General features: G+C 47.4%; 1 protein-coding gene across 1 annotated transcript in view; it reads left to right on the top strand.

Moving 5' to 3' along the window:
* The first annotated feature begins 6,492 nt into the window (after window positions 1-6,492).
* Slc15a1 (solute carrier family 15 member 1) overlaps window positions 6,493-11,980 on the top strand; it is a 44,748-nt gene continuing 39,260 nt past the window's right edge. The window contains 1 exon segment of the mRNA NM_057121.2: window positions 6,493-6,544. Within this exon segment, the coding sequence (NP_476462.2) occupies window positions 6,541-6,544 (4 nt within the window). The 5' untranslated portion in view covers window positions 6,493-6,540.

Raw genomic sequence — 11,980 nt, 5'->3', positions numbered from 1 at the left:
ACCTTGGGGTGGAGCGTCACGCTGAAACCACCTAGAAGAAAAGGTAATCAGATTCTACTGCTTGGTTCTATAGTTGGCACTAACATGAACCAAATAAGATAAGATATGTGTTGGATATAGGTTTTAGAATTATCCTTTAACTCATTAACGAAAGACTGTTACGAAACAGGTCACAAATGCTACCAATTCTGACCATGCAGAAGTGAAGAGAGAGAGTCAGACCTTGGTAGAGGAAAGACTTCGGTACCCCCCCTTTCGGAAAGCAAGAAAACATTGTCAAGACAAATAATTACATATATTGCTTAACACTATTGAAGAACCCAGTTGCAGATCTAAAACCAAGACAGTAAAACTATTTCATTGGAAGGGGTGTGGGGAGGTGTTATAAAAGAAGAATCTTAATTGGTCTTAATGTCATTTTCACACTGGCGAGTCACTGCATATAATTTAGAGTTAATACATCTCAAAGGAGAAGTATAATTATTTATAATCACCGAGGTTAATTTCTGTAAGACGAATGACAAAAAAAAGTAATCGCTGTGAAGGCAAGCAGTCCCGGAAGATCCGTGGAGTGTCTAGAGCAGATGACTTCATGGAGGCAGGAAACAGACTGGCAATTAGATGGAGCTTGGGGGAATGGGATTATTGGCGGTGGTGGCACCAAGTATAGGGCTTCTTCTGGGGTAATGAAAATGTTCTAAAGTCAACCTACGTGACAGTTGTATTGCTCTATAAATACACTGAAAACACTGTAAGGAAATAATTTATTTCTTTTAGAATCTCCTACGAGAATTGTGTATTTATATCACCCCTCTCTCCCTTATCCCCCCAATCATGACCTCTTCTATAACTGTCATTACAGATGTGCACATGCATGTGCATACATGTGTGCACACATACATATACATATGTGTGTGTTTGTATACCATACAGAGAGATTCAATCTACTGAGTTCTGTCTCTTCATGTTTTTAGAAACTTCCTATTTGGGAAGTGGACTAGTAAGTTCTTGTGACATTCGTTGTCTTTTCCCTTAGTTTATTTAGGACAGGAATTCTCCAGAATCAATATTATGACTGTGTTGTCTAGGGCATGATATCATGTCTTACTTGGTGATGTTAACCTGGGTCACTTGGTCAAGATGGATCCTTGGGTTTTTTTTTTTTTCACCATAGTTATGACTTTTAAAAGTCACCATCTTAGGGAGATGAAGCTAGGGAAAAGGATTGTTAGTGGCCTCCCCCACAAAAGTGATACATTTAATATAAAGTAATTTGATTTTTTGTACTGAGCCATATTGGATTTGGGCCTGGCCGCTTTGTAACTGCATGGCCACAGTTAAGAAGTCAAGGGATTGTTGGACAGAGGCCTCTCCCATGTATTTACGGCACAGGAAGAAAAGACCAAGTAGTAAACACCCAGTGTCTCCACTGCATGCCAGTGTCTCCACTGCATGACCTCTGCTGAGCCCAGCTGATGCATGTGGAACTGACACACCCGGACCACACCTGGGTGGTGGTCAATTTACTTCTGCCTTTTGCTTCCTCAGCCTTTATCCTTGAAATTTAGGCTGATCTTCTCGGATTTCTCCCTAATTAATTCAGATCTCGTAGTCCGTCTTTTGTTTCCGAAGTCATGAAGTCAGGTAGACATAAGCCAGGGTTTCCCACTGTGCTTCCCAGATATTTTCTACCTGGAGAACTTGGGTATATAAGTGGTAAATAAAACTACAGGAGACTCTCACTCTCTCTCCCGCTCTTCCGATCTTCCTCTCTCTCTCTCTCTCTCTCTCTCTCTCTCTCTCTCTCTCTCTCTCTCTCTTCCTCTCTTCCTCTCTTCCTCTCTTCCTCTCCTGGCTTGACACGATAACCTGTGTGTGTGTGTGTGTGTGTGTGTGTATGTGTTTCTTTCATCCCGCAGGCTTTTGCCCGATTCTCGGTACCGTGTCGGTGCTGGCGCCGACAATTTTTCTTTTTTTTTTTTTTCTTTTTTTTTTTTTTGGTTCTTTTTTTCGGAGGAGCTGGGGACCGAACCCAGGGCCTTGCGCTTCCTAGGCAAGCGCTCTACCACTGAGCTAAATCCCCAACCCCTAATTTTATTTTTCTTAATTAGAGGCAAGACATTTGGAGACCAGATACGGTAACTTTTAGTTGCTTTTCCCAACAGCTGATAAATTCCTGAACATTTCTTAGCTTTTCCAAGTTTAGGGATGTCAGACTACCGACTCATTCCGTATATGATCATTTATTACGCTACTAGTAAGAAAGAAATACCCCCAAAAGAGTTAACATTTATTTCCAGGTTGTAACATATATATTTTATGATACTATATGAAGCTAGAAAGACAGAGAAATTCCCTAAGACTCCATCCCTAACGTTAAATATGTGAAACTGGGTGGCATTGCATGATTAAGCTTAAATAGGCCTGTTGTGTGAGCATTTCTAACACCAGATGATAAACAAATTACTCTATCATTGGCACGTAAGTCAACAATGCCTGGGGGTATTCCACCCTCTGGGTTCATGGGTCAGGATGGTTTCCTAAAGCAACCTTAAAGAAGTTGACTTTATTTTCTTTCACACCTGTGTGTGCGTGCACTCGAAGTCTGGAAGTTGATGTTGGGAGTCTTCCTGAATTTCCTTGGTTAGAAAATGGGAGGATGGCTACCCCATTAATGAGACATGTCAAAATCCTGTACCCCCAAGTGCCTCTGTTAACAGTTGCCCCAACTCACCGCTGAGCCTGCCTGCTTTCTGAATTCTGAGAATGTTGTTTCTCTTTCTCTTGTCCCATTTCCCCTCTCCCCAGTATCTGCTGACATCTTCAGGTTGCCCGGCTTGTTTTTCTGTCAAATGCCAGTCAGGGTTGTCTTGCATTTCTTTCAAAACCACTTTTAAGCTGTTTTTTTATCAATGAAACAAAACAAACAAACAAACAAAAAGAAAACCCAACAGAGTGGACCTTGTGCCTCCTGGTGACAGCATGGCCTAAATCATTTCTCCAGGTCCCCTTGGCCATACTGTTGCAGTGGGAATGAGTCCCTCAAATGCTTTGATTGGAGGCCATCGTGAAAGCATGGCCAAGCCTATCGGGTGAGCGACAGCCTTCTGACTGAGCATAGATTTTGGCAGACATGGAGAAGACCTCAACAGAAAGGAATGGGAGACAACTGTGTGGCTTTTCGGTAATCCGTGCAGTCTCTGTGAACTTTAGTTTTACCTCCCTAAAACATGTATAACAGCCGACAATGTTTCCTGAGGTAAGACTGGCAAATGTTGAAGACCTAAGCCAGATGGTGGGGAAACAGGAGCTCTATAAACACCTCTCTTTTTCTCTATTCTAGAAACTTCCCAAACAAAACAGTGCTTTGAGGAAGGAATTACATGAGAGGATAGTGTATAGAGTTTAAGCATAAGACTTACTTATAATGCGTGCTAAATATGAATGACTGCCAGCATTGGAGGTGTGACTGAGAACTGTATTTAAAAAAAAATCTGCCAAAGAGTTGTGATTTCAGTTTATCTGGTTAAGTTTAGGTGGCGTCAGTTAACTTGCATATGGAAGGCCTAGTCATTTTGATGCAGATTTTTTAAGGTTTTTTTTCCGGTTATTTTATTTTATGTGTATGGGTGTTTTATTTGCATGTGTGTCTGTGCACCATATGCATGCCTGGTGCCCCTGGAGTCCAGAGGGGGCATCTGATCCCACAGAACTGGAGTTAAGATAGTTGTAAGCCACCACATGGGTGCTGGGAACTAAGAACAGCAAGATCTCTTAACTATTGAGCTCTCTCTCCAGCCACCACCTTGATGTGGTAAATAGGACAGCAGAGTTTGGTACAAGGCAAGGGTAGAACTGAGTCCTGTAAGAAACGTCTCCAGGGTTGGGGATTTAGCTCAGTGGTAGAGCGCTTGCCTAGCAAGTGCAAGGCCCTGGGTTCAGTCCCCAGCTCAGAAAAAGAAAAAAAAAAAAAAAAAAAAAAAAAAGAAAAGAAAAGAAATGTCTCCATGTGCCTGGGTTTCATTTCTTACTACCCTGAGGTCTGGAGGGCTGATGTACTAAAGCCATAGACATTTCTTCTGCCATCTCTTGGTCCCAGAGTCTCGCCAAGGGGCCTTAGCTTAGCTGCTGGTCCTCCATCTTGTTTTCCAGCAACTCCCATTGGCTGGAGTTATAGCTCAGTGGTAAGCTATTGTGTGTGACAGCCCGGGCCTGGTTCTCAGCAACACCTCCCCAGACGTGTTTTTCTCAGACCAAATGACTTTACTCTTCCCTCTTCACATTCCCCTCGTTGCTCAGAACAGCTGGAGGGGGCGCTGTGGAACTCAATTTTGTTGCTTATCCCAGCAGTCCCTTAACCATCAGCCACCCCAGAGCTGATGTCCTCAGAGGAGAGAGGCAGAGGTTTGTGCAAAGATGGCGGTAAATTATGGTGGCCATGCAGGGACCACAGAGACCATCAGAAGCTGACAGATATGGCCCTGCCTGGTTAGTACCTCCAGAACCAGGAGATGGTACCCTTCTGGTATTTTCCAGCTGCTGAAACTTTTGATTTGTTAGAGAAAGAAGCCCAGTGGTAAGAGCTGGAAGAGTGAGGTCAAAGGGTGGGCTGAGAAGAGGCCCACATAGTGTAACCCTCAGTGTAGAGCACATAGACTCCCAATCTGCTGTCCTCGCCCCATGCCAGGGAGCAGCCCAGCCCGCAGGACGCAGAACACATATGCTCGGTGGACTAGGACCATATTGTTTCAGTTTGTCTAGGGCACAGACCCTAGCACTTGACCATGGAGGTGGTAAATGACCCCTGCTCCAGTGAAGGTAAGCAGAGGAGACACAGCACCGGCCCCCCAAGCACCGAGTCACCAGCGGCTGTCCAGGATCCCAGAGTTTCTCACTCTGCGGATGCCATAGAAGCTGGTGATGAATCAGGAGCACACGGAAAAGCCTGATGCGAGCGGGAGTGCTTCCAGGGAGGCCCAAGATGTCGAAGTTTTGGACCTCAACAGCACAAAGTTCACCCTACCGAGGAAACCAACCAAAGGAAACAGTTGCATCCCCACCCCTCAGTCGCCACCGCTGGTCAACAGCAGGTGTCTGCTGCGCTCCCTTCCCATTGGCCAAGGCAACACCTCCCACCATCCCGTCACGAACCTTTCAGCAAAGTCAGCTGTTACTCTGGGAGTAGCAACCGGTCAAGGGTGGAAGGAGCGTCTTCCTCCCATGCCAGCCAGCGAAAACAGGGAAGGGCAGGTGCAGCTGCCTCTGAGAAAGGTTTTCCCCGTTCTCCACCCACGCACCCCCTCCTCCCAGAAGAGTGGCTGGAGTTCCTAAGGGCTGGTGATAAGGGCAGGGGATCGGATAAACAAAGTGAGGCATAAACGGACTCCTCACCCTCAAAGGCTGTTCTGACCCATGCAAGAATATGGCTGAGCCTGGAGAAGGCTTTGCTAACTGAAAGAAGCCAGCCACAGACGAGGGGATTTGCACAGTCTGCTTGCACAGGACACCTGGGGGTGGGGGTGGGGCTAAGGTTCTGGAACTCAAGGAAGTAAAGTATTGACAGCCAGAGACGGGGAAGACAGGTGCAGAGCTGTTTAAAGGCGATAGAGCTTCAGCGTGGAAGATGGAGTTCGGTAGACGGATGACGTTGGTGAATACACTTAATGCTTAGGATGGTCGTTGAATACCGTGTACTTGACACTGACATTTTTTAAGACAATTCTGAGGAGTGAGAAGGGTGACTCTGAGCACTGGAGGAGAAGAAGCAGAGAAATCTAGTGGTAGACGAGCTGGAGCTGGGGAAGGAGTCTCTTTCTCAATAAATAAACGAATAAAACAAATAATTGAAACCCACTTTCCTTTCCCATCTTAACACTCCTCCGTAAACTTCCTGAGCCTTAACTCCCTCAAGGCTGACCAGGAAGCAGAAAAATGGCCAGGCCAAGTATTACAGTCTTGTAATCGCAGAACTGGGGAGGAGGGATGCAGTGGGGTCAGGATGCCCGGTCTATTCGCGGCAAGTTCAAGGACACAGACACAAAGTGTTATTGTCAGGTTTGCTTTCCCAAGCAAGGTAGAGCAGTTCTCTGAGCCCTCGTTTGTAAAGTGTGGTCCCAGGAGTGGTACAAGTCCTTTAGACTGCCAAACATGCAAGTCATGCTTTCTTGACTCAGCAAGTCCCAGCATGGTGCCTGGCGACACACTGATCGATCACAGATCAACCAGATCAACAAGCCTCCTGGTGACCACTCACAAAGGGAGCCCTTGGCCCCAGATCCCTCTACCCCCCCACTCCGTTACTTGGGACAGCTGCATCTGTCCTGCTCCAGGGGGTCTGGGACCAGCGGCCTTGGGACAGGTATCCTGCAGCAGGGGTTTAAGCGATGTTAGCCTCTGTTCCCTCAAGGGTGGAGCTCGCCCAGCCCCGCCTCGCACTCCTACAATCACACAGGTAGCCAGCTGGGCAGGGCCTGGAAACAAAGTAAGGGAGGCTGAACTCCTGCTTGCCAGTCGCCGGTCAGGAGCCTCGGAGCCGCCACAATGGGTACGTGAGTACGGCGGTAGCTGGGGCTGGGTCGCCGGGAGCAAGGACACTTGGGGGTCGCCGGGAGCAAGGACACTTCTGTCGTAAGGGAGATTGCGGAGCAGGTGCCAGGGGACAGGGACCAAATCCGCACTGGCGGCAGAGGACCGACTGTTTGGAGGTAGCCACTCCAGTAGTTTTCTCCTAGGTAGTCAGACGCCAAGGTTGGGGGCATAAACGCGCAACCTCTTAGACTCGCGGGCTTTCATTCTCCCGGTGCCAAGTGGCTGTGGCCTTGGAGTTGAGCTGAGTTCTGCTGGTGATGTCAGGAAGGGGCGGTACTGGGGGGGCCTCAGGGCGCCCCGTGGGACTTTGGTTCTGCCTTGCCACTAGCTAAGAGGGTGAGCCTGGCATTCTCATGGGAATCCCTGGCCCCGGCGTGTGTGGAGCCACCTCTCTGTACCCACTCCTGGTTCTACCGCCGTCCTCAGATTTAAAAGGCACACAAATCTTGAGCAGTCTAGAGTAGGAGTATCTGCAGGTGAACGGAGAGGCAGCTTGGTGCTTGTCCTGCTTCACAGCAAGCTTGCTCTGGGAGTGACTTAGAAACACAGACGAGGCCTTGAGGTCCTCGGTCCCCCTAAAGCTGGGGTACCAAGCTGACTTCTCCAAAGTTTTCAGGCTGCATGGACACAGGCAGCAGAGCTCCAACTTGGTCTCCCTGCATCGTGTTCATGTTGCCCCTTGCTACCCCTTGTGTTCCTGCCTCAGTACAGAGCGCCCTTGGGGACCTCACGTCCTCCGGGACCACAACAGGAGTTTCAGAAGTAGCAGCAAGGGATTGGGTGACACCGTGAACTTTGGCTGTAGCAAACTGATGTTCAGGAAAGGTTTCTCATGTCATTTGAGATGAACAGCATCAGACTACATACTGAGCCCAGCTTCTTAAGAGGGGCTTCGGACCCCACTTCCTGCTGTAGTACTTGTAACCTTACTAGAGCTGCTTTAAGGTGCTTGTGTTGGACTCTGACGCCAGGTCCCGAGTTACCACAGGATCCACACTGTGTGAGACACGTTTTGCCCTTCTAACAGGTAACTCTGGTGGGACAGTTCTCAGAGGCCTGGAAGAAAAGAATACAGAACAGACTTTGGAAGCATAGTGCTCCAGAGCAATGGGTGTTTCCTTATTGATAAACTAACTGGTCCTCAACCGGAGTTTTGCGCGGCATTGGTACAGTGACCAGTGACTTGTAATCACTGATTTGTAGATGTCTCAGCTTTTCAACATCAAGAGCAAAGAAATGGAAAAGATCATTAAAAGTTACAGTGACCAACCGCCCCCCTCTTGAAAACAATGGCTGGCAGTTAGAGTGTGTCAAAATTGTTTCAGGTGCCACGTGACAGGCTGTGACACTAGGAATACTTGGGGAGTGGGACTAGCAAGCAGCGGTTCTTAGAAACGGGTGCCCTGAGCTGCTGACTTCCTCCTGTGTGGTTCAAACCACTGTTCACACCAGGGACCTAACCTCGCTCCCCCTGGGAATCCAGGGGACAAAGCAATGACTGACTAGGAAGGAGAGAGACAGGCATGACTCCACAGCACCCACAGACTATGCAGCTGCCCCGGATGTGAATACCCAGGACTGAACCTGAGCACCGGTGGTTGAAATCTTAAACCTTGGCTTGTTTTTATGTAGAGCTCAGCACTCTCTGGTAGAGAAGAGCACAGTAGTAACACCTGGGCTCTGTCCTTGGTGCAGAAACAGCCTCAGACACTCAGTAAACACGTGGGTGGACCTGTCCCAATAAAAGCAGTTACAGGCGTTGATGTCAACTTGTGGATGGTTTCTTTTCACTTTTAATGGTCTTTAAAAAAAATCCCTTCTGAATTTTCATTGAATTCTATTTACTTAGTGTGTGTGTGTGTGTGTGTGTGTGTGTGTGTGTGTGTGTGTCCATACCTGATCCACTCTCGTTTTTGAGACAGAGTCTTATTCTGTAGCTCAGGCTGGGTTTGAGACCTTAACTATACAGCCCAGACTAGCCTAAAACTCATAGCAATCCTTCTGCTTCAACTTTCCAAGGGCTGAGATTACAAGTGTGAGCCAACATACCTGGCATTTGTATATTTTTCTGCTTACTTGGGAAACGACCTTCAATCTTTTAATTATTTAAAAACAATGTATCACTCTTGGCTCCTTAGCTGGAGACAGCCACAATCTCACCCCATCCTTGCCTGAAGGTATGGGTGATGAAAGAGAGGCTGTGTCCGCACTGATCTCTTGGTCTGTCTGCTGGAAAGAGGTCTCTGAATAACAGAAACTCTGCCAAGCTGGGGAGAAGCCTCAAGGAGGAGAGAGCAGCCACAGCACCTTTAGGAAGCTAAGGAGACTTTAATTAAAGCTTTCTACGACATGATCTCTTTCCTGTCCCCACACCCTCTTAGTTAAAACTTAGCAAAAGGCTGTGCTAAAGGGCTATAATACACATTTCCCACTCCAGCCTCGAAACCCATGGCTTCTGTTCACTCAAGTACTTGACTCTGAGGTCCAAGAGTCAAGTTCTTTGAAGGAAGCTCCCTTCCAGCTCCCAAGGCCGAGGAATCTACTTCCTTGGCAATCATGCTCAACCTCAGATCTCAGCCTTGTCTTGGGAGTTTTTCCAAGTCAGCCTCTTGCTTGGGTGTAGAAAGATGAGCCAGCCTTGCAGCAACCTCCCTCCTGGACATTTAAAAGTCCTTCCCTATTCTCTCCTGCCTTAGGAGCACTTGGTTCAACCAAAGTGTAGGGCCAAAGTGCCCCAGGAAGCTGGTGTCCTACTCCAAACTGGGAGTGGACAGCAGGTCACTGAGTATCCCATGGATGGAGACCTAGCTGGCAGCTCGAAAGGGGAATTAAAGCTCTTTCTGACATTCTCTAAATTTACTTTCACCTTTTTGTTTGTTTATTTTGAGACAGAATCACACTTCAAATGCTTCATACCTGAAAAAATTATCTTAAAACTCTAATCCTCCTGCTCCCACTTCCCAAATGTAAGTATAGGGGCATAGCACCCATTTTATGTGGTGTGCAAGATCGAATCCAAGACTTTGCTTATGCCAAGCAAGCATTCTACCAACTGTGCTCCATCCCTAGCCTGGCTTCTAACTTGAGCACACACCCCATCACCTGCATGGGCACCACCCCTAGGGTCCTGGCTCCATGGGACTGGGGTGAGGAAGCCAAGGATTATTGTGTTCTAGTGCCTTTGCCGCTGGTCCCAGTACCACACTCTGAGAGTGATGGCTTACAGTGACCCTGAATGATCATAACTGACAGCACTTTCTTCTCCTTGACCCTTACCCATGTCTAAACATTGCTATTGTGTTCTAGAAATTAGGCTGTGGTAATCCATAATAATTAGTCCAACCTTCCCTTGGGTACACATGAGTACATGTCCCTTGTGATGGGGAGTTTTGTGGCTGTTTGAAAAATGGCTGTGTAGGCAGAGAGAATCAAAGTGAAGCGCTGGCTCACTAGAACTGGCAGAGTGGGCCTAAAGTCCTTGGTTTATCCAGATGTTCACTCCCCGTGGAAGGCCATAGAACAATCCTCCTGGAAGAAAATTACATCCTCAGGGCAGAAACCAAAGCTCTGAGAAACACTTCCCTCGTTGTTGTTGTTGTTGTTGTTGTTGTTGTTGTTGTTGTTGTTGTTGTTGTTGAGATAAATGACCACAGGAGGCAGCCATAAACAAGGAGTCATCCTCCTGCTAAACTGTGGCTTCACTGTTCACACTTCCATGGAGTCTCTGGTAAAAGAGAATCTCATCTCGGGTTTTCTGATTTTTAAGTTTCCTATGGTTCTTGACATTACTGAGGCATCCCATGCAGTACAGAGCACAAACAGATCAATTGCCTATGCATTTGGCTAGTAGAAGGGCAGGCTGCCATTCTGTCCTCTTTGGGGTGAATCACTTTGGACAGAATGGCTAAGTACCATGAACCATGAGTAGAGGCTGGGACTTCTCAACCCCGCTGTGTCTCCACTCTGGGCCCAGAGCTCCATTACACAATAGCAAGTGGAGCCTATCCCTTGCAGGAGGGAAAGTGGGTAGGTGTCTCAGGTGAACTGATAAGGAAATGAAAACAAGGGTGACTTCTCAGGGACATCTACACATTCCTCCCTGATGACAAAGAATAGACCAATGTTACCAGGAGCCAGAGACAAGGACTGACTCAGAGATCCTGTAATGCTGTGGTTGCAACACAAGGAACCAGAGAATCTCTGTTTTGTAACTTTGCCCTTGGTTTACAAGCACAGCTGCTACTGGCTGGCAGATCGGAGCTAAGGCACGTGTCAGCAGTTAGAAAATGCTATTGCTGGAACTGGAGAGGTGGCCCAGCAGTGAAGAGCGCTCGCTACTCTTCCAGAGGACCTGTTTGGTTCCCAGCACCCACACTGAGTGGTTTGCAACCTCCTTTAATTCCAGCTCCAGAGGCTCTGTCATCATCTTCTGGCATCTTTGGGCACCTGCACTCACATAGTGTGCACACACACACACCACACACACACACACACACCACACACACACACACCACACACACACACACCCACACACACACCACACACACACCACACACACCACACACACACACACCACACACCACACACACCACACACACACACACCACACACCACACACACGCGCGCGCGCGCGCGCGCGCGCGCGCATGCACACACAAATAAAATGAATCTTTAAACAGAAGAAGAGGGGCTGGAGAGATGGCTCAGCGGTTAAGAGCACCCGACTGCTCTTCCAGAGGTCCTGAGTTCAATTCCCAGCAACCACATGGTGGCTCACAACCATCTGTAAAGAGATTCAATGCCCTCTTCTGGTGTATCTGAAGACAGCTACAGTGTACTTATATATAATAAATGAATAAATAAATCTTTAAAAAAAAAAAAAAAAAACAGAAGAAGAAAAACATACACTGCCCCAGGTGAAGAGGGACAGGATCCTCCTCTAGAGGCTACAGAAGGGGAAGGTCTCCCAGGGGTTTAGATGGAAGCCTGCCTGCAGCCCAGCTACCCCATTTCAGGAGTTCTCTCTCAGCGCAGGTTTGCGCTCCACCAGATACTATGTAGGAAGATGTAACAATGACCATGTGCCTCACTAGGAAGTTTTGATTCAAGAACCGGGTTCAGGACTAGAAAGGATACAAAGTATTCTTAGATAGGAAGACTCATCCCAAGTTCTCAAAGCAAACCATTTAAAACGCCTACAGTCAGCAGGGAGTGACAAGATTTTGTAACAAACTCTTTAGGACTCCCAACAGAGCTCTGTTCGCTTGTAGATCCGAGAATGTTCTTGAGAGAAAAAAAAAAAGATTCTTTTCTCTGTTCAAGCCAAACACAAGAACTCACATCTTGTGTGCCTTTCTCGTGGCTCCCATAACTAAAGTGGCACTGTGTTTCA

This window comes from Rattus norvegicus, chromosome 15 (genome assembly GCF_021556685.1).
Source record: "Rattus norvegicus strain SHRSP/BbbUtx chromosome 15, alternate assembly SHRSP_T2T, whole genome shotgun sequence".
NCBI classification, from domain to species: domain Eukaryota; kingdom Metazoa; phylum Chordata; class Mammalia; order Rodentia; family Muridae; genus Rattus; species Rattus norvegicus.
The sequence above is the reverse complement of the archived record's forward strand: the minus strand, read 5'-3'. Positions and strand labels throughout refer to the sequence as shown.